This window comes from Corythoichthys intestinalis, chromosome 6, assembly GCF_030265065.1.
Source record: "Corythoichthys intestinalis isolate RoL2023-P3 chromosome 6, ASM3026506v1, whole genome shotgun sequence".
Taxonomy (NCBI): domain Eukaryota; kingdom Metazoa; phylum Chordata; class Actinopteri; order Syngnathiformes; family Syngnathidae; genus Corythoichthys; species Corythoichthys intestinalis.
In genome coordinates, this window is record NC_080400.1 from 42,490,200 (window position 1) to 42,513,822 (window position 23,623).

General features: G+C 39.1%; 2 protein-coding genes across 2 annotated transcripts; one reads left to right on the forward strand and one right to left on the reverse strand.

Annotated features, from left to right (window-relative positions):
• On the forward strand, window positions 1-12,450 carry LOC130917779 (ceramide synthase-like). The gene is made up of 5 exons (XM_057839462.1): window positions 1-224; window positions 7,071-7,154; window positions 7,258-7,474; window positions 7,552-7,647; window positions 7,805-12,450. The coding sequence occupies exons 1-5, from the start codon at window positions 103-105 to the stop codon at window positions 8,063-8,065; spliced, it is 780 nt and encodes a 259-aa protein (XP_057695445.1). The 5' UTR covers window positions 1-102; the 3' UTR covers window positions 8,066-12,450.
• Window positions 10,995-23,510, reverse strand: gemin4 (gem (nuclear organelle) associated protein 4). The gene is made up of 6 exons (XM_057839461.1): window positions 23,336-23,510; window positions 19,542-21,509; window positions 17,340-17,496; window positions 13,189-13,459; window positions 12,495-13,115; window positions 10,995-11,879 (listed from the first exon to the last, which is right to left on the reverse strand). Exons 1-6 carry the CDS (start codon window positions 23,349-23,351, stop codon window positions 11,670-11,672), a joined length of 3,243 nt encoding a protein of 1,080 aa, XP_057695444.1. The 5' UTR covers window positions 23,352-23,510; the 3' UTR covers window positions 10,995-11,669.
• Window positions 23,511-23,623: the final 113 nt, after the last annotated feature.

Here is a 23,623-nt window from a genome sequence, read left to right on the forward strand (position 1 = left end):
TGTTTACCCCCGCAAGCAACGCTGTTGCAGAAGTGCGAAAGTTGGTACTTGCTAGTAGGTGTATTGTCATTCAGTGCAGCATTTTCGACTCAATCAATCATTATGCTTAAAACGCTGGCTTGTGGAGCTGTGACATTTGCTGGACTTTACATCGGCTTCAAGAAAGTACTCAAGTTGACTTTCACGCGATGGAGTGACGCAGATGTGTTGATAGTGAGTGAAAGGTCAGTCAGTTACTGCGAGTTTATTTAAGGCTCTTTTCAACATTATTGTCAGTTGCCTGTCCATTCGAAACGAACGTGGTCATATAGTCATTTTATGCACTCTGCTCGTTATGGTCTTGGACAAGTTTCATTTGAGGAATGCTGATATGTTGAGTATGGTAACTGCTGTTGTTGCCCGCCCAAAATCAACTGGGATGGGCTCACCTGAGTCGTTGTTCTAATTGTTTGCCTTCCTTAAACGGCGGTCATTCCAGAATTGGAAGACATTTTACTTCCCACCCTTAAAATTTTGAATAATCAACTTTCAAAATGGTAAAGCATGCCGTTTTGGAGGGAATGTACTTGTCCTCACGACGAAAAAAATAAAGGAAAATATACAGTGTGTGTGTGTGTGTGTGTGTGTGTGTGTGTGTATGTATATATATATATATATATATATATATATACACACAGTGCTTCTCGAAAGTTTGTGAACCCCACAGCGATGGTCAGATTTTTTGTAAAAAAAACTAAAATAACCTTATTAAATGTTAAGTTATACCCAAATCCACAATACTGACATTCCAAATAATGGACTGAAACAAAAGAAATAGTTATATTGTCATTCTTTATTTAACAAAAGTGGTTGATTTAAGAAAAACTCAGATATCATGTGTGCAAAAGTATGTGAACCCCTTCAGTTAATAGGATATTGCGCCTCCTTTTGCAGAGATTACCTCAACCAAACGGTTTCTGTAGTGACTAATCAGCCTCTCACATCTACTTTGGGGGATTTTTGCCCATTCTTCCTTGCAGAACGCAGTCAGTTGAGAGAGGTTTGATGGGCGTCTGGCATGAACTGCTCGCTTCAGGTCCCGCCACAGCATTTCAATGGGATTTAGGTCAGGACTTTGACTGGGCCAGTCCAGAACACAAATCTTCTTCTTTTTCAGCCATTCCTTGGTTGTATTGCTGGAATGCTTTGGATCATTATCATGTTGCATGATCCACCTTCTGCCATGCTTTAACTTCAAAACAGATGGCGTCAGGTTATGTTCTAGGATTTGACAATATTCCTCAGAATTCATGATTCCCTGGACTATGTGGAGTTGTCCAGGTCCTGAGGATGAAAAGCAAGCCCAGATCTTGACATTCCCACCTCCATGCTTCACTGTTGGGAGAAGGTTCTTTTGGTAGTATGCAGTGTTGACTTTTCGCCAGACATGGCGGTTTTGGTTGTGACCAAACAGTTCAATTTTGCACCTACATCAGTTGATGAAAACTCTTTTTAATTTAGTCTCGACAACACAACTGTTAAAAAAACAACAAAAAAAACTACTGAATTGATTGATTAGGAAATCAGGTTGAAATAATAGAAAATTCCAAAATGTTGAGGGGGTTCACAAACTTTTGAGCAGCACTGTATATATACATACAGTACTGTGCAAAAGTTTTAGGCAGGTGTCCTGCTTAAAACTTTTGCACAGTACTATATATATTAAGGCTATAGATATATTTTGCTTGAAAATAGTTTTTAAAATGCTAAATAAGTCTAGTGTACCCCCTAAAATAATATTTTCCTCTTAACCACGTCCCCTCCATGAACAAATTGAGTCTCAAATAATTTCATTGCTGTCTCTTCTAATTATGGGACATTTATCTTAACTGGATATTTGAAATATTATTTAGGGATGTCTCGATTGCATATTTTGGCCCCTGAGTCCGAGTTACCTGATTTTGACAATCTGCCGATACAGAGTCCCGATCTAACCGAAACAAAAGTTTTTTTTTTTTTTTTTTTGTTGTTGTTGTTGAAGAAGAGTTCCAAACACGTTTCAGTACTGTACTGTTTACAATACTTCCTCTGCCACTTTTTCCATGAGTATAAAACATAGGCTGTATACTTTTATATCTTTTGGCAATGTTATTGTAATTCTGGATTATTTTAGCCCGTAAAAAGTAAAAAAAAAAAAAAATAGATATAAATTAGGGCTGTCAAACGATTAAAATTTTTAATCGAGTTAATTACAGCTTAAAAATTAATTAATCGTAATTAATCGCAATTAATCGCTATTCAAACCATCTATAAAATATGCCATATTTTTCTGTAAATTATATATATATTCTGTAAAATAAATTGTTGGAATGGAAAGATAAGACACAAGATGGATATATACAGTGGGGAGAACAAGTATTTGATACACTGCCAATGGTAAAACCCATTGGCAGTGTATCAAATACTTGTTCTCCCCACTGTACATTCAACATACGGTACAGAAGGACTGTAGTGGGCATTTCACTTTACTGTCATTTAAATCTGTCTATGCTGTCCTCACTCCGAAGCGTCTACTTTTTCCAAAGCTAGACAGCTAGTGAACGACGCCTTAATAATCAAACTTCTCCCTTTTTCATCTGATTTATTAATAAAATAGCCTCAAACCATTGTCCTCTTTAGACCGTCGTAAAACTACAACAACAAAAAAGTACACAAGCATTGCATTAGCAACAACGTTAGCTTAGCACGCTATACAGGTTCACTAAACATAAACAAAAAGCGTCTCATACAAAAAATAGAACATTTCGCTTACTAACATAATATGTACATTCTTTACAACAACCATACTTACGGACAAATCTTGTCCAAGGATCATATAAGCACAACATTACAACGTAGGCGTCAGCCCGAGACGTCGTGCAGCCATATTGAACTGGCAAGAAAAAAAAGAAACCATGTCGCAAAGCGACCACAAGAGTTCGCTGTTAGACAGCACAAAAAGACTGGTGTAAAACTTACCAAAAGGCAGAATACTGTCTGAGCGGAACATGTGCGTTAATTGCGTTAAATATTTTAATGTGATTCATTAAAAAAATTAATTACCGCGCGTTAACGCGATAATTTTGACAGCCCTAATATAAATATATATATACACTACCGTTCAAAATTTGGGGTTGCTTAGACCCCAAACCTTTGAAAAGTAGTGTATATATTAGGCCCGAATGATATTGGAAAAAATTGACATTGTGATACAGTATATGTATATTGCTAATGGTCCGCTGCTACTTTTTGCATTGGTTGATTCCGATCCTCTGAAAAATGATGCAATTAGCCTGATTTCTGATCACGGGATCAGATCAGGACATCTCTAATATTATTTATATAAAAGAGGGCTGACGATTCATTTTATAATTGATTAATCGGACAATAAATTAAATGATTAATCGGATAAATGTTACTTTTTTCAATTTTTTAGGCATGTCGTAAGTAACAATGAAGACAAAATGGATGAGTTTTTCCTTAAAAATATTTTATTGCAGCATCTTTACTTAACTGTAGTCTTCAACTGTACTGTTTGAAGTACAAAAACTTGAAGTTTTTAGTAAAGGTTATTATCGAACATTTAAAAAATCTCAGTACACAAATCAGACAAAAGTCCTGTTCATTCAAATATAAAAAGTGCTGCTGATTGACAATTTTTTTTTCTTGTGAGCAAAGAGCTTATATAAATTTTCGATGACTCATTTTCTTTAAACAAAAAAAAAATTGAATGGGGAAGCCGAATGTAATGAATCCGTTTTCTTTATCAATCAGTTGTTCTTAAATACAATACAAATCCAATTTCAAAGCACGCTCTCTTATATGAACTTTAACAGTTTAAATGGGAGTTTGTGTTGAAAGGAGACTCTAAGCTGTTATATGAATGGGTTTATGTCTGGTTTCCTTACAAAAAGTAATGACACAACTTTACTATCTAACAATAACTAATAAGTGCGTACGACAGGATAAAAAAAGTCTTAAATAGCATTATTATGTGAATTAAAATCATATTTTGAGACGATTCGACTATATACAACAATTTGGCAAAGTGCAGATGACGAGAAATTTGTGTTTTAATCCGCCGTCTAGTCACGCCTACCATTATAGGGCTCTAGCATCCCCAACAGGTGGATGACGTCAGCGGGAGAATGGTTTCATCTGATTTAGTATGCAGCCCATTAAGGGGGAATTATTCATAACGAGAAAAATGCGACAAAGAGAGCCACAAAATGTCATTGTTTCAGTTTCTCTACTCCAGTATTTTTAAAGGATATTCTTTTTATCGAAATATTTTTCCCAATTGCTAAATAAATGGTATGGTCATTACAAATAACATTCTTGTGCTAAATGGAATATGAAATAATAAAAATGCATTTATTCAGTACAACATAGAAAAATTACTCCATAATGGTCAAAATTGTCGACTTCACCGTTATTGTCGAACCTCCCGATCGCTATATTACGCCGCCGTAGTTAGTCAGGCTTTTGACATTTCCCTGCCCCCTGGCTTTGGAGAATGTAAACAAACCAAGAGGTGTGACAGATAGCTGGCATGCTAACCCGAATCAAGTGACGTCTCAAAGTCTTATTTTCGCTTTTCCAAGCAAAAAATCACACAAAACTAGCCTGGATCATTTCACACTGCCGCGGGGTTGTCGATTGTCTTCGCTGATCGGCAACCCGTCCGGCGGAGAGCAAGTTCCAGCTCGTTCCCCTGCAACTACGGACAAGAGAGCTTGCTGAGGAAGCAGCTGGAGAGTACCGCCGGACAAACTTGTCAACGCGGAGGAACGCGTAGCTGTCACATGGTCAACACGAATATAATGAAAAATAATGCTTTAGTACACGGCGATGACGTAAACAAACAGCGGCTTGCAGTTGTTGTGCAGCTAACATGACGGACAGAACGTGTTTTAGGAGATCTTTTCTACCTGCCCATCCATGATGAAACGTAAGTAAATATCCTTTATTTAAACAAAGTTTGTAGTGTTTACTTTGTAAACGCTGTTTTCGCGGCCATTTTTAACACAAAGTTGCAATTTCTGATCGGGTGGGAAATCTGACAGAACACCGGGCACATGAAGAGGGCAATAAACCGAGTATAGTGCTCTCCTGGCGGGGTGATGTGTCGTCGGCCGAGTAGAGAAGGAGCATGTCAGCCACAAGATGCAAGCCACCTACGTATTAAAATGATCCCAGTATTTGACATAATACAAAACACGATGTTTACTCACAACATTTTGAAACCCCTAAAAGGCACACGCCTCTCCCTGGTGCGGCAAAATTTTTCTGCAGCCGTTTGGCTGGCGTGATGTGAAAATTAACAAATTAATCCGCAAAATCAGCTGAATCCTTAGTCCTTCTCATAAAACAGTATGGCTGGATAGTGAGAGGACTCCTTCTACAGTACATGTCACAGCGACCTCTTTCTCAATTCGAGACTGGAGCCAGAAGTCACTCATTTTCATGGCGCGGGATTCAAAAAACTAAATAAATATAGCGACTGCTTCCACACACATCCAATCGGTCCATTTCATTCAGGAGCATAAAATACCTTGGAAAATAGGGGGAAAAAACATGCTTTTTGCTGTCATAGGCACTTTAAAACACTGATTAGCATAATCCCTAACAAGTTTTGCGCTCAGTGCAAAGAATACAAACAATACAATTGACTTTATTTACTCACCTCTGATGGAAGCACAGAAGAACACAAAAGACAATCTAACTCTCGACGCGATGTAATATTATTGATTCGGCAACCCAACCTGAGTGTTGCAATTAACTCTCGCTCTCTTGCTCTAATCACTGGTGCTTACGCGTTTGCAACCTCACATTACACACAAACAAGGACCCCAAGGAGACTGCTCATAGCTGCTAGCAAGAGTCGGTTTATCAAATTAGGTGGCAATTAATTTATTAATCGATTCAATCGATTAGATGTTGCAGCGTTAATATAAAATGTCCCTCAACATCCATGCAAACCTGCTACTATAACGTTTTTTATCATGGTAGAAGAAGAAAGCAGTCAATCACATGTTAGGCTGGACTTTACATCAGTTTTCTAAAAGAGTGCATTGAGTAAATTAATGTCCATTGCTGCTATTTTTCTAATTTTTAAAAAAATTAATCACGTTAAAATATTTGACGCATTTAACGCACATGCCCCGCTCAAACAGATTAAAATGACAGCAAAGTGTCATTTCAACGTGTTACTTGTGTTTTTTGGTGTTTTGCTGCCCTCTGCTGGCGCTTGGGTGCAACTGATTCTATGGGTTTCAGCACCATAATTATTATTGACATCAACAATGGCGAGCTACTAGTTTATTTTTTGATTGAAAAATTTTACAAACTTTATTAAAACGCAAACATTAAGAGGGGTTTTAATATAAAATTTCTATAACTTGTACTAACATTTATCTTTTAAGAACTACAAGTCTTTCTATCCATGGAGCGCTTTAACAGAATATTAATAATGTTAATGCCATCTTGTTGATTTATTTTTATAATAAACAAATACAGTACTTATGTACAGTATGTTGAATGTATATATCCGTCCTGTGTCTTTTCTTTCCATTCCAACAATAATATACAGAAAAATATGGCATATTTTATAGATGGTTTGAATTGCGATTAATTAAGATTTATTAATTTTTAAGCTGTGATTAACTCGATTAAAAATTTTAATCGTTTGACAGCCCTACTTTTTACATAAATGTGTGCCCTTTATCAGCATTAACATCTAAATAACTAGCTGCAAATCCAGATATTGTGAATATGCAGAATCTAGTAAATAGCCAATAAATCATGTTAATTTTTTTTTTAACCGTTGATCTGAAAGCTTAGCTAATCAAGGCTCTGACATGGGGAAAAAAGGAACAAAAAAACATGTGGAGGCGTATTTTTAAAGACCCTTGAAGCCAATATAGCTTCCAAAAGTTGAAGTATCTGCTTTACCTGTTGTAATTAAAAGTAAAAAGTAGTCAGAAAACAAAATACTCGAAACACAGTATAGTTGGGCGATGCGATACAGTACTAATTGCTGTTGTTTTCAGGCTCATTGATGCAATTCACGCATCCCTGGCAACGACAGCCGGAGTCATCACAGTGACGTCTTGCAAGGATGTGATGAGAGACAGGTAACTTTGTGATATTATTAAACTTTGATCTAAGCTGACTACAAAAGAAACGTGGTACACAGTATTCAAATCACTCACTCAAAATTCTTCTCACCGCCCCCAGTCATTGGGTGCTCACCAGCTTTATGGTGTTTGGATACCCCTATTCGGCCATCGACCTTTATGCCTCGTATATGAGCCACTTCCATTCGCACCGACTCAGAGGAAACAGCATGTACAACAGCCACTCTCTGATGACACTCAAGGGGTTCATCTCCAGCTACTGGTTGACTGTCCTTCATCACCTGGCAGTGCTTGGTATTCTCTTACCCATTGGCGTGGTAAGAATAAAATGTTGGAATGCAATATTGATTGGTCTGTTAGTTCTGAAAATGTGTTTTCTGCATGCTCCTTTTAGTTCTACCGGCGAGGATTGGGAGATTTTTTCATCGGATGCTTATTCATAACAGAACTCAGCGTCGCTTTTGTCGCCATATCAAAGATTATCGTCCAGGTACGCTACACATCCGCTAAGTTCGGCACTAAGAACGGATGCGACAGTTTTAACATAACCACAGTGGAAGGTTTTTGAAAACAATCGTTCTCATGTCCTTGTCCCCTCAAGCATTGTAGTTTGAATTCTGACTCCTCCGCTCCTTTGTTGCATACAGGTGGGCCTTGCAAACACCAGGCTGCACAAAATCAACAGCATCTTACTTTTGGTGTCCTTCATCATTTGTCGGATCTTGATCTTCCCCTACATGTACTGGAAGTACGGGCGCGATTTTGACATTCCACTGCACAAAGTTCCGTCCCATCTGCCTTGGCACTGTAATGTCGGCAACTTGGCAATCCTTATGCCTCAGGTCTACTGGTTTTACCTCCAGCTGAAGAAAGCCCAGCGAGTGTTCAGACATAAGAAATTAAACTAAAGATTATAGCTGGTTTTGAGTCTAATTTACCCCTTTTGATTAACATCGGCAACTGCTCTTACTATAATCAGTTTGCTCTAAAAATAATCATGTGTCAAATTGAATTCTGTCTTCTATTATTATGTATGATTGTCCAAAGGTGTGAATCAGGTTTTTTTTTTTTTTTTTGCCCTGTCATTTAATGTTAACAATCATCAGGTTATTTTAGCCCAATGGTTCACAAAAATGTGGTAAGTGCACGTTTATGCAGTCTCACTCTAGTGGTAAACGAAAGATTTACTGAAATGTTTAAAGTTTTAAGATTTTGTTTCGGCGTTTATTAATTAATGGTGGCCTTATTGTTGTTTTATTCCTAAACAAAAGTAGTTATCCGCAACATGGAAGCATTTGCATGGTTGAGCACCAACGTGCTATTCCACAAAGGCAGTGGCACATAGATTTTGGAGTTCGTCAATAGCGGGCATCCGCGCTTTTCGGGCGTGATTATCATGTCTCTGGGCTGGTGATACTTTTAGGGAGCCAAGCGGTTGTAGTTAGTTTGAACTTGATAATGAACATTTTGGCCTACTCGCTAATGTCATTTAATTTTGGCCCTGATGTTGATACTTGAGTAGTTTTTGACGTGGTATTTGCTGTAAAATGTTTGTGAACCACTGCTTTACATCAAGCAAGAATTGTGATTTTTGTTTTGTTTGTTTGTTTGTTTGTTTTTTGGATGAGTTAAAAAATATGTAATACGTTTGGTGTGGTGGTTGTGATTTCCAAGCAAACAAATCCAGTAGAAGAACAAAACATACCCTCAAATATTCTTAAATCATGTGTAGGATTCCAGAGATGGGGAAAAATGTGTAACCTACTTCATTTTACTGAAAGTATTAAGATTATATCCAATTGTGATGAACTTGAATGCATGATGGCTTGAAAATTTGATTGTGTGGTTTCACTACATACACTATGGTCAGTGATACACTATTGTAAATAAATTAGGGAGAAGTTTTTGCACCATTTGTGACTTTACAAGTTCACCCACTTAGAAAATGGGTAGAGGTCTGAAATTTCAATCATAGATGCATTTCCACTTAGAGACATAATCTTAAAAAAAAAAATCAAAAACATTGTATGATTTTTCAATAATCTATTCGTAATTTACTGGGGTTCATAAGTATTTGCACCCCTGAGAAAATAAGTGCTAATATTTAGTGCAGAAGCCTTTGTTTGCAATTAGAGGTCAGACGCTTTCTGTAGTTCTTCACCAGGTTTTCACACCTGTAAATGGGTATTTTGGCCCATTCCTCTACACCGATCTTCTCTTGATCTGTCAGATTTCGGGGCTGTCGTTGAAAAACACGAAGTTTCAGCTCCATCACAAGATTTTCTATCGGATTGTCTGGAGAAAGGGCAGAACCTTGATACGCTTTTTACTTAGCCACTCCTTGGTCAGCTTGGCTGTGTGCTTCAGATCATTGTTATGCTGGAAGATCCAGCCACGACTCATCTTCAAGTCTGTGACTGAGGGAAGGAGGTTGTGGCTCAATATCTGACAATACAGTTCACCATTAATCTTGTGCTTTATACAGTACAATTGTCCTGTCCCCTTTGCTGAAAAGCAGCCCCATAGCATGAAGTTTCCAACCCCATACTTCACAGTGGGGATGGTGTTGGTGGCATTGTACTCATCCTTCTTTTTCCTCCACTCATGACGAGTAAAGTCTGCACAAAAAAAGTTCTCTTTTGGCCTCATCTGACCATGACTTTCTCCCATGACCCCTTTGCGTCATTCACATCAGTGTTGTTTTCGTCAATGACCAATTTTTTCATGACAACGTTTAACGGGGGGAAAAAAAGTTTCGGCAGACTAAAACATAATGACACAAATGTCAGTTTTCATCTGTTGAGATGAGAACGAGATGAAAATGCGCCATAGTTTCGGTCACGTGTGACGTGTATTTAGCCTGCATCGTAGAGTTTCTGGTTGTGTCACTCATGTGATGTGCTGCGACCACCCAACTCACCCACTTGTGTCCTTTCCAGTCTCCCCATTGCTTGTTTTGAGACACGGTTTGATGTAACTTATCTTGGCCAGACAGAATATGCTATGTTGCTTTAGCCTTTAAAGGTCTGTGCCGAGTGATCATCACATACTCAATGTAACTCGTAGTGTTAGCATAGCATTCACATTCATGTTAAAAATTAGGCTATTGCTAACAGCGTTCTTAAACTATCAGACAACTTTTTTTACATACAGTTCGTGACGCCCAGGTGGGTGTATTTAATTAAAAATAATGTATTTTCCTGCTGAATGCGATAGATTTGTAGATGCTTGTAGGTGCTACAATATGTGCTCGTCTGTCAATGTTCAAAATAAGTAAAACCTATTTGTAATTTATTTTTGGAGTGAAACTTTCTAATTTTACAGACGAAAATATTGCGTAAACGTGGACTAAAACTAGACAAAATCGGTCCTGAGTTTTCGTCAACAAAAACTAGACGACACATTTTGAAATGACTAAAATAGGACTAATAAGTAATTTTGTGCAAAAGACTAAGACAAAAATTAAAAGGGCTGCCAAAAACGACTGATTCAGATAGTCCTTGGCAAACTTCAGTTGGACCGTAACATGTACTGGCTTCAAAAGGGGATCCTTCTGAGCAATGCATGATTTTAAACCATTGCACCATGGTGTTCTATTGACCAGCTCCTGCCGTGTAGTTCTAGGCTGAGCCTTCACTTTTCTCTTCATGAGCGATGCCCCACGAGGAGAGATTTTACATACTGACAACTCTTAGAGTGTCATAATTATTGCTGGTTCTCAGCAGGGGCGGACTGGTAATCTGTAGCTTCTGGAAGATCACAGAACGGCCGGTGCTCTGGACGGCCAGCGGCCGCCATACATTCATCAGTTTTTATCCAGTGAACACCAGTAAATTACAAATTTTAAAAATCATACAATGCGATCTCTGGATTTATTAGATTCAGTGTGTCCATGAGTGGAAATGCATCTATGACTGAAATCTCAGACCTCTACGTATTTTCTGGGTAAACTTGCAATATCACAAGGGGTGCAAATACTTCTGCTCCTCACTGTATGTTACCTTTTTTTCTATTGTGATTTTCATTACTAACCTGCTTCCGAGGTCATTAGCTTCAAGGTATTTGACCTTTGACACCTCTTATTTTCCTAATAACGCATTTTTTCCATTTATTACTGTAATTAATAGCACACATTGAATATCACCTCATAAACTAGACACAATCTGTATGAAATGCATGTCAAAGGATGTTTTTATCAGGCTGAGGAGTTTCCATCTTTTTTCTCCCATGGGTGTTTTAAACATGCTCTCCATGTGGCAGTCCAAACTCTGGGTCGCTGTACTAAAACACTGGGTGACATCATTGTATTAGGGCAAGAGGATCCACACACATGTGCACCCTGTGTCTCCGTACAATAAAATGAATGGGAAGTGCAAGTGAAAACTGACCGGCTGGCTTGACTGCAGTATTAAAACCTACGCCTTTGATGTCAAACGACAAAATGTATTACGTAAAGCTATAGAAAACTAATCCATTACATCTGAGCATGAGAATAACAGTGAGAGGATGAGATCATCCAAGTTGAGCGATCTTCTGTTGTAGAACAGACTTCATTTCCTGGTTCTCCAGGTTCTCTGTGATGGTGTAAAAGAAGTATTTGGTGTTTTCATTCTCCAGTGAGCTACTGCTTTTCGGGAAAGTGCCCATAATGGCCTGGTAGTGACTGAGGATTTCCAGGCTGGACAGGAAGAGAGGTTCACTCTGTCCTCCTGGCATCATCACCTTAGTACAAAATGAGAGGAAATTAATAGATTATATACAGAAGTTAGTGCAATATCTAAAGGTAAAAACAGCCAAAAATGTTGCAGTAAGAATAGTGAACTTCCCTACGATTGCACTGTGGCATTTGTGAATCTTATTTTGAGGGTGTATATTCAATCTTACAAAAACTTCAGCCCCAAACAATGTTAAATATAAAAAAAAGTTCTAATAACTAGGTCGTGCTGAGGATTAGCTAGTCAGGGTGAAGCCCTACCCAATAAGAAAATGGGCTTTGCTACTATCTTATGGTGTTTATGGCTAAATACATGACTTTTTGAATGGTTTTGAATTACAAAATGAACACGAAATGGTGGCCAGGTTACACCACCGTGCCTCAGAAATCCTTTCAGTATTATGGTGTTTCAAGTTCTAACTTCTTAAAATGATGAAGTTTAGGTTTCCGCTGTAATCAAAAATAAAATGTGACCAATACATATTTCAGTGTAGTGTATACCACATTTTTCCCCTTTGTGTTTCATTACTAATCTAAAATCAATCTGAAATCAGTTTTCCAGGATAAAATACACAAACTTTCTTGGACGCACATTCCCTGATCCCAGTGAGAGTTTAACTTACCTGAATGTGTTGGACATGACAGAAGACCTGCCCGAGAACGAAAAGGACCTCCTGACTTGGAACCTGTTCAACAATATGCGCTTCGTCTTTCAAACTGCTCTGTTCTTTCGGCGAGCCTGTCAGCGTGCCGGATGTGGGCAGGGCTAATTTGGCTCTAAGAGAGTTCATCAGCTCCCTCACTATGTGAGCGTATAATCTGGCAACGTGAGCCCAGGCGTCTCCCGTCAGCCAATGAGAGCAGCTGGAACCACAGAGCAGCTGCAGGACTCGCAGCATGAGGACCGAGAGGCAGAGTTCATAGGAGAACCTCCTCAGATCGAGTAGAGGCAGGAATTCCACATACTCCAGTGAGAAAGGCACATGGAGGCGACCTGAGGTGATCAGCTCCTTCAAGGCTCCTATTAATCTGCTGCACTGGGGGATGGAACACCAGGGCAGCACCTGGGTTAACGCCACCAGTAGACCCTTGCTGAACATGCCCAAGTGTTCCCACTTGCTCTGGTCCAGAGCCAGACAAGACAACATGGTAGACCGAAGGGAGTCTGACAAGGCGCAGCACTCCATCCACGCCAAAAGACCTGTGCCTTGTCCGTATTGTGGCAGGTTAACACCCGACCACTCCTAGAAATTTAAGAAAGCATTAGTCCCTTATTTGGTGACATGATTGTCATCACATTTCCAAAAGAACTCCTACCTGCTCAGGAAGATCACACACTGCCAGCAGAGATGAGGGAACTTCATTTTTGAAGTGTTGGCCCCACACAGGTTTTAGGTAGAAATAAACCGTCCAGTCTAGTCCCTTCATTTTATCGTGGAGCCAGAACAGAGCTCTGGACCACCGACTCGGAGCGTTTTCCACCTGGACGCCCACGACTTGTGCCACTGTGCTCAGCGCGGAGGCCAGGAGCTCTTTGGTGTCCATGGACCACCGGTGGACGGCGACCTCAGGTGGTTGCTCCCAACACCTGGTAAAAGACAAACCGCTGAAACCAGGACAGCTGGCAACTGGTTAAGGATTTTTTTTTGTTTTTACCTTTAACTTTTTCATGGACAGTGGTCACTACTGTGGACATCTATTGAAAACTTATCATTAGCTCATGAACTACCAGCCCCAGTCACAGAATATGCATTGTGGTAGTTAGTAAGAGAATGAAATTTATATTGATCAGTGTTGTTTTTGTCAACAACCACTTATTTCATGACGATGATGAGACGATAACGAACTAAAAACGTGTTTTGGGAGACTAAAACAAAGAGCCTAATGCCAGTTTTTGTCTGATGAGACAAGAACGAGACCGAGATGTGCAATAGTTTCCATCACACGTGCACAATACAGTATGTGACATTTTATGTGTAGTTAGCCTGCATCGTATCAGTGTCTGGTTGTGTCACTCATGTGACGTGTTGCACCCACTCTCCGAACTCACCAGTGCAGGGACCTCGCCACTCTCAAGGCTTGCACCCACGGTAAAATGTGTTTTCTTATCTTGACCAGAGCGACTGCAATGTAGCTTTAGCCTTTAAAGGACTGTGCTGAGAGATCATCACACACTAAATGTAACTCCCCGTATTAACATAGCATCTGTGTTAGCATTAGGCTGATGCTAACAGCGAGCCTCCTCTTAAACTCTCCGACAACTTTTTTTACATACAGTTCGTGGCGTCCAGGTGGGGATAATTAATTGGAAATAATGTACTGTTTTCCTGCTGAGCGTGTATTATCAGAAACTTGGCGTTGTCGTTGAAGGTGTTACATTATATGCTCATCTGTCAATGTTTATTCGAAATAGTTGGAAACCTTTATTTATTGATTTATTTTTGGAGTAATTTTAAAAAAATTTTATAAACGAGTTTTCGTCAACAAAAACTAGACAAAGACAAATTTTGAGATAAAATATGACAGACTAATAAGTATTATCGTCCTAAAGACTAAGACGAACATTCGAGAAATGCAGTTTTAATTTTTTTAAATTTATTTTTATTTAAAACTATTTAGATGTTTTTAATAACTCACTTTTATTTTTTTATTACTATTTAAATTGACTTTTTTTCTCCCCAAAATGGATCCTTCATTTCAATTCATTCATTTTATTTACAATTATTTATATATTTTTTGTTTCCCATGGCAAAATTTGTGTGGGTAAAACTAATACGACATTTGGATGTTGAGAGAGAATTTTATTCATGCTTAAAACTAGTGATGCACGATAATGCATTTTTCAGCCGATACCGAAAACCGATAATTTCCTCCTCGTTCCAACCGATAACCGATAATGTCAAGCCGATAATTTTATTAAAGATTTATGTAAAATTTTAAAGTATACACAAGAGAAAATATTGCTGTGCAAAAATAATATTGCTCTTTTTTTTTCAACATCAAATGTGAACAAGTAGTAGTAGTAGTAAATTCCAACATCTAAATAAAGACAGATTGTCTGACATTGTGTAATGGTAAACTTTTGGCAACAATTACTTACAGAGTAAATACATAAGTTGCTCAAAAATGGCTTTAAAAGTATGCCATTCCTAAAGTATAACATTCCTACACAGCAAAAACACAGCTCCTTAAGACTAGTTAAAGTCCCTTGTTTTCAGTGTAAATCTATTGGAAATAAGTTAAATTAACTGCCAGCACTTCAAGTATATTTCACTCAGATTTCTTGAAGAAAAATGGCCAGCTGAAAATAAGATTAACAGCCTTATTTTAAGCAATAAATTATTATACATAATCCTAAAAAAAAAAAAAAAAAAAAAAAAAAAACTTGTCAGAAATGTTCTTTATTCAAGAATATGTATGGTTCAAAACATTATTTGAAAGCAATTTTTTCTTGATTTAGGTGAAAAAAATGACCTTATTTTTTTAGATGTTTGGGCTTAATAAGAACAAATTGCAATATTTAGTCCAAGTAAGTGGAATAATCTGGCGCATTCAACTAGTCTTCAACACTCAAACAAGATGGGGAAAATTATTTGACTAGATTTAAGAAGAATGATCTGATTAAGACGTCATAAATTTAAAGCGTACTGAATGCATTACTGACTGGATGACTTCTTTGTGTCGTTTGGTGCATGTTACAGTTATCAACTAACCACTGTGCCGTCATGATAAACATGGTTTGTTGACATCACCTGTGTAAATGTCCGTGGTAAAACTGATGTGATCGGCATGTCTTTCACGAAGAATCGTGGTCGTATAAACTGCATTATTTTTTCATCCAGGGATTTGGCTATCGGGTCATTTCGGGAATTTCCTCCCGCCTGTGCCCTTCAGTCCGCCCGGCTGCCAAATTAGCACCCACGCCAGGCCTCTGTCTTGAACCGGAGTGGCGGTGGCAGCTAAGTTCGTACCGGATATCCGCCCGCCCCGGCCGGCTCGCTGCGGCGCATGGCTCTGCTCTCATCCTCTACCTGCCTAGGGCGAGGCGGCGGCGGCGGCCTGCCGGACCGGCGGGCTCCGTCGGAAGACAGCTACTTGTCAACTATCGATCTCGTGAGGTGTTTAGCCATAGATGGGAGTTTACCACTCGCTTTGGGCTGCATTCCCAAACCCCCCGACTCCGGGAGGACCGCAGCGTCTCTGTATCGTCACAAGCCCCGTAGCTTCCTTTATAGTTTATTTGTTAACAATAGCTTTAGCATTCATGCTAGCAGCAGCCTCATATTCGTTCCAAAAATCATTGTGATGCAGTTTTAAATGGCTGCTGGGTTAGTGCTAGTGTTCAATGAGGACGCTTTCTTTAGGCCTTGAGGAACTGTTTTGTAGATGGCGAGAGCATCGTTTATTTCATTTCACACACGGGAAAAGCAACGCACGCTAGTGAGAGCGCCTCAACACTGATGTGTAACACCGCCTCCTCTATGACGCCGTACTCCTAAACCCCTCCTCCCACAGGGGTTCAGAGAGGGGAGGGGTTGAGCAGGCGGCAGTGAAGAAGTGGAGAAAACTGCTTGGTTGCACACATTTGGAGGCTAAATCAAGTATATAATTATCGGACTGCATTATCGGTTGATTTTTTTATTATCTGTATTATCTGTGTGACGTCATAATTGCCATTATCGGCCGATAATTATCGGTAGCCGATATTATCGTGTATCTTTACTTAAAACACAACAATTATACATTATATTTTGTATGCTTTTGTTATTTTGTATGATTTTGTTATGCTTGCATGAGAACATTGTAGCATTAATCTGTTGAGTGTGCTTTCTCATGGCCTTGACTACTGCAGACTGTATCACCATATGCCCAAATATGGACTGTTATGTTCCTGTGTTGCTCAATATGCCCTGGATGAATACAAGGGAGGACTGTGGTTTCTTATCTTCGTTCTAGCCGGGACCGGTGTTCAAGGTCTCAGCTCAAAGATGTTTTTGTATGGGAAAATATCCCAATACCCAGGTTTGTGAGATGATGAGTTCTGTTTCTTAGTTAAATTTCGTTTCACGGTGGGCTTCGGAACCGCCCTTTCAACAGTATAAATGTCCAGCCTCTATTGTACTTCTTCGTACTTTGTGGGTGATCACAGCTCCTGGCTGGGTCACATCATTTTGTACCAAAGAGCTCTTGTTTATAAAGTCTTCGAAGAAAAGCAATCCATGGTTGGGGTCGTATTCATTTCTGTAATCGAGCTATCGAGGTAACACTTGTCTTGGAGTTCAAATTTGAGCTTCCCCGACAGATGTCAGTTTTCTTGTCAAATTTGGTGAGTGCGTCCAGACGTTACGGTTACTCACGTCATTTTATACAAGTGCATCTTAATCTGTCATAATTCAAGGACTCCCTAAGCAGTGTTTGATGGACTGCAAATCCATTCCATTGAAATTACAGTCTTTTTTGTGGCCCACCTTAGTGCCTGGTCGAGCAGCTGAGCCAGGATGTAGAGTAGGGGAAAAGGTGAGCAGTCCATCACCCAGTGCGATGAGGACGAGGCTACTTCCTGGACGTCCACAGACAAGGCAGCTTTGAGAAGTTGTAGGCCTAAATCAAGATCAGCGTTGTCGCCTGGAAAGAATATAAAGAGTGAGTGTGACTGGTTGTTTGTTTACAGCAGTGTGATACGTGGGATAGGATCACTCTAGTCTAGTGGTACGTCAACCATTCTTTCATTCATTCATCTTTTTTTCATTACCGAAGAACCTTATTCTAGTCTGCTACGGTGCATTAAACAACGGTTCAGTTGTATTCATTTTAAACTACCAATTAGTGCTGCAACGATTACCGTACTTTTCGGTCGCAGTCCCCCTCCCCCCATAGTTTGGCTTGCGATTTATACTCTGGAGCGACTTTCGTGTGAAATTATTAACACATTATTATATCATTTCACGTGTTATTTTGGTGTTTTGGAGTGACACTGATGGTTTGATAAACTTGTTAGCATGTTCTTTATGCTATAGTTATCTGAATAACTCTTAATAGCTATGTTACGTCAACATACCGGCCACGTTTGCATTTCGTTGTTCATGCATCATGTAACATTATCATACTGTACATCAGCATGTTGTTCTTTATTGTATTTTTATTTTAAATTGCCTTTCAAGATTACATATCTGGTCTAGGTGTTGGATATTATCAAGTAAATTTCCCCCAAATATGCGACTTATACTCCGGTGCGGCTTATGTTTTTTTTCCCTCTTCATTGGGCATTTTTGGGCTGGTGCGACTTGTACTCTGAAAAAATACGGTAATCGATTAACTCTAGTAATTCCGATTAGAAAAAAGATTCAAATCAAATTTTGCTGCTTCGAGGATTCCTTAAATTGGACTGGCATTGTAATGGTTTGTTTTAAAAGTGTTTGCATTTTTCATGGTGTGAATTATTAGTTTGAAAATCAATTTTTAAAAAAATACAGTGGCAAAAAAAGCATTTAGTTTTATTGATTTGGGTGGATACACTGCCCTCTAGTGGCAACAGTCAATACGACATAACTCATCTAACATGGCTGAATCCAGCTGTTCCCAGTTAAGACCAACATAAGTTTATCAGTTTTTGTTTGAGCTAATTTGATTGTTTATTCATTCCTAATTTAGTTTAGAGGTATACTTAGCAGTTTTTCGTGGCGTGTGAGTTTGAACGATTTGTTAAGAGCATTGTTAAAAAATTTATAACAAAAAAAAAAACAAAGGAAAAAAAAACCCTTAGCATTTTATAGCATATAAGCTAGTGGACTTTTGCTATGCAAGTTAAACTTCTTTTGTTATACTTTGATGCTCATTATCTTATTATTTTTACACCGTTTGAGGCTAAACTCACTTTTTCACTTGAATTTTCAGGTTTTGATGGACAAGTCAAAAAACAACAACAATAATTTCAGTAAACTGGTCTTCAGTTATGTAGTCTGAACTCAACATTTTAAGTAGACTGGACTTGAGTTTAAGTAAATATAAGGTATAAAAGGTATCTCCAAGCGCAGATTGAACCCAGTTCACCACAGTGGAAGCAGAATGCATACACAATTGAGCTAAACACCCTGTCTACCTGCCCAGTTATCAGCACGTTTATTTGAAGGCAGCGGGAGTGCGACTATGGCAAAGTTTACACAATTTATCATTTCAAGTTCAGTTCACTCGGAAATGTAAGTATCGCTTTATTATGCAAGTTGATTTATTTAATCAAGTTCACAATATAAACTTGGTGAAATAAGTGTGGGATTATTAAAAATAACAACTTACTTAGTTTAATAATATAAGTTTTGTCTACTTAAAATCTTTAGTTAGTGTGACTAATAGGTCAAAGCACTCAAAACTAGGAGGACTGGTGGTACAATACAGTAAATGTTCTGGTTGCAGTATTCTACTGACAGTGAAGGACTAGCAGTTATCATTTGCTGCCAGTGTTTCCCAGTCACAATGGACTGAATGGCTAGCGCCATCCATTGCAGACAAGGAGTTAATATTGGCCCTGATGGTGGTACTTGCGAGAACCAAGCATTCTATCAAATGGTACTTCTTGTAAAATGTTTGAGAACCACTGCTCTACAGTGGCCTAGTATTGTACCATAGCCACTCAATGAAAACCTAATGCAGGAATACAAAGTGACAGCACTCACCAGCGAGACAAAGGTTAGACAGGACAAAGGTGTTGACAAGCTCCTGAGGCGACAGAAGGCTGTGGTATTCACGTTCACTCATTGAAACTGGTACCATCAACAGAGCCACAAACTTAAGTAGTTGGTCTTTTTCATTGTCTGAGAGTGATCTGGCGCTCACTACTTCCTGTAGAATCCTGCAGAGTAGACGTTTGGGCTTTCTCCTCTCGTGGCCTTTTTCTGTCTGTCCAGTCACAACGCTGAGGCCGGGCAACTGCTGCAGGATTTTACTCATGAGAGTGAATGCCCCTTTATTAAAGATTGCCGAATGGCAGCAAGATCTTAAGGTAGCCTCCGGATTCTGAAACGCCACTCTGGCAACTAAAGACACTGCTGTGCTGAGGTTGCCCTCTGCTTTTGGAGCGCCGCCTCCTCCCTGGATGATGCAGTTGAAGGCCATGTTCAGCTCCTGTTCAAAGCTGGCGATCAAATCGGAGGATCCCGCGCATCCAAAGAAGCCCTTGCTTGATAATTGCAGTATGGCAGCCAAAACTGTATTCTTTTCTTCTAAACAGAGTGACGTAAACACGGCCGTGACAACTTTGAGCAGCCTTTTGCATTGGCAGACTTTGAACCTTTCGCTCTGGAGTCGATTAATGAGGGTGGAGGCCAGTTGGACAAGTGTGTCACACTGCTGGAAGGCTGTTTGGTTCTTTTCAAGGCAATCCAGCCACTGTTCCTCATGAGCCAACCAGCTCTCCTCACTAGCAAACAACACAGTGACGCCCTGGTAGTCCTCCAGCTGGTGACTAATGATGGTCATGGCAACCCTCATGCTCATCTCTGTAGAGCTCTCAAAAACGGGGAAGGTCATTGACGCCAATAAACTTCGGAGTTGATTCTTCTCATCTTCCCCTTCTCCCGTCATGTCAGCTTCTTCTAGAAGCCTCGATATTCTGTGGATACTTTGCTGTAGTCTGAAAGCTGTGTAAGTAGATGGAGAGCTGCTACAAGCTTCCAGCAAACGTTGGTCATGCCAGAACTGGGTGAGCGCAGTCACACTTTTCAAGGCTTCAGAGAAGCTCAATCTACCAGGCTGAAACTGGGATTGGGTGTAAGAGGCGCGGAGATCTCGTTGAGCCTCCTCTATAAGGGCTGAACCCATTTTGTTAGTGTTTTCTCTGACGCTCATGGCTTTGGACAGGAACACTATCTTGTCCTTAATTGGAATGAAGACTGACGGATCTGTGAGGAATGTTGTGTAAAGTGCATCCAGGCAATTGGAGAGCGCGCGTATGCCATGCTCTGGTTTTAATATAAAATCGTTCAGATCTGTGAGCGTGTGAAGGAGAATGTCCAAAACATCCGTGTTGTGCGGTAATGCTGATAAGTCGAGTTTGGGCCTCTTGGCAGCCGGATGAGTCAAACTGGCAGGCTGAGAAGTCAGATGAGCGACACGCTCAGCAAACAATACTTCGACGTTATCCTTCTCAACACTGCCTTTCCAAAGTTGCCACCACAACTCAAGAAAGAATTGGACATCATCCTCACCCACAGGGCTGCTTTTCACATGTTCCCGCACCCGTTCCAACTCAGAACACATCTGATGTCGAGGAAGACACAGCAGAAAATGAGCAAATATGTCGGCAGCAGACAAAGATTTGATCAGCTCCATCAGCACTGTATGGCTGACTTCTGGGAGGGGCTTCTCCAGAGGAAAGAAAGTGTTTTCCTTCCATGCCGCCTCAAGATCTTCCCCATTCTCCCTGCTCAATAACTTTAACCACACCACACAAACTAACTGTTTCCTCCAAGTGGCGGCTTTGCCTCCATGATGACTGTGGATATCCTGCACGCCACAGATTTCCCTCATGGTGTCCAGGACTGGCTTGCACACCTTGTGCCAGTCACATTTCTGAAGGGAGCTCAGGGAGGCAGGCAGGGACAATTTGTCAGCCAAGAGGAAAGAGCCTTGGAAAATAGCCCAGTCTAAAGGAAGACAGAAGTTCAGGAATTAGGTATGACTAGGTACGACTTAAAAATCAATATATTGAAACATGTTTAAAACAGTTTTTGTGTTTGTCACTTAAAGCCCACATATTATACTTTTTCACCCTATTCAACCAAAATATGTGGCATTGTCGACAAAGGGGAACCTTTTAGAAGCCAAAATACACTTAAAACAATAGCCCCTGAATCGTAATCGAATCGTTAGGTGCCCAAAGATTCCCACCTCTAGTAAACACTGTCATGAACGTTTCCCACTAGCTACAAGAGTCAACTCCAGCCTGTTTGATGTGTCTAGGGGTGGTAAAATATGTGTTTTTGTTCTCTCTGGCAACTGTGTTGAGAAAGAGAGTGTGTGCATAATGTAAACATAAAATGAGTTATACACACATGCTTTTTATGGAAAATAATTCAATCATTTTTGTTCTGATCGTAATAATGTTGAGCTGTGGCTGTGGGTTTAGGCTCACCTAAAGAACTGCATTTATTTTAAAATTATTTCGAATATTTCAGTTATTGTGTTATTTTTTAAATTTACAGTATTTTAACTTAACATTATACTTATGTTCCAATTTACTCTGTTTTGAAAGATAAAAATCATGTTCAATGGAAAAACCATTTTTTTAACCCAGATATCTCAAATTAACACATTGTAGAGCTGTAATTGCAATACTGTGATACCGTGATATTTTGGCTGAAAGTCATCATACCGTCGGAATATCATACAGGCACATATGGGGCGCCGTTTGTAAAGCAGCAGATGCTCAAAATTACGACAACATTTTCTCACATTTAGCACCACACAATGTTTAAAACGTGGTGTAAAATTTTTTGAGTCACTTTTTTTTTTTTCACATTTACAACATTATTTAGCAACTTAAATATTTATTTTTAAATAAGAAGTTTTTGACCTGATTGTTGAAATCCAAAACTAAATATTTAATTTAAATCTTAAATTTATATCCTATATCCTAAATACTAAATCTGGAAATGGTTGGAACTAAATATTTAGCTTAATATGCAAATTCACATGACCGGAGACCGGAAGTAACAAAATAAAAGCTGGTGGAGCAGCTGTCTGTTAACGTTGGTTGAAAATGAATAAAACCTACTCAACGGTGGCAGTCTGCTCTCGGACATGAGTCATTGTGATAATCACAATATACAGGTAAAATACATATTTAGGAGAAATTATTTAAAGAGTATTTTGTGTGCTCCAGCTTTTATTTTGTTACTTCCGGTCTCCAGTCATATGAATTTGCATATTAAGCTAACTATCTAGTTCCGACCGTTTCCTGATTTAACATTTAAGATATAGGATATAAGTTTAAGATTTAAATAAAATATTTAGTTCTGGATTTAAACAATCAGGTCAAAAACTTCTTATCTAAAAATAAATATTTAAGTTGCTAAATAATGTAAATGTGCAAAAAAAAAAAAAAAAAATGTGGCTCTAAAAATTTCACACCATTTTAAACACTGTGTGGCGTTAAATGTAAGAAAATGTCGTAATTTTGAGCATCTGCTTCTTTACAAACGGCGCCCCATAGGCACAAGCCTATTTGGAATAAATATTAATATCTTCACTATTTAATGAAAGAAGGACATTTGTATGCACGAGATTTTCATTAAAAAAAATACTAAACGTATATTGTACGTCATACCAGCTATAATGTAATGTGTACTTTTGTACTCAAGTACTTTTCAGAACCTATACTTAAAAAACATTTACTCGAGGAATGGAATCAGCGTAGATAAATCTAAGTCGTAGGCATTTTATTTGTAACAAAAAAAAAAACAATCTTTACCTTTATCCATCATCATGTCAAGTCGTTTTCGTCAGTATTTTAATTAACAGCCAAAATGAGTCAAAGCTGTGCTGCAGTTAGTTTATCAAGCGCCGAGCAAACTATCACAGTGATGAGGTGCTGGTATGGTCAACATGATGTCAACATTTCAAGCATGTAGGAAAAATGCAAACTTCCGTTGTCTCTAGTCAAGGAGTCCAGAAAAGTGCTGTCACTTTTTAACACCGCCACCCTCTGTCCATACTCAGTACTACATCACAGAGGGGGGGAAAAAACTACACGGAAGTG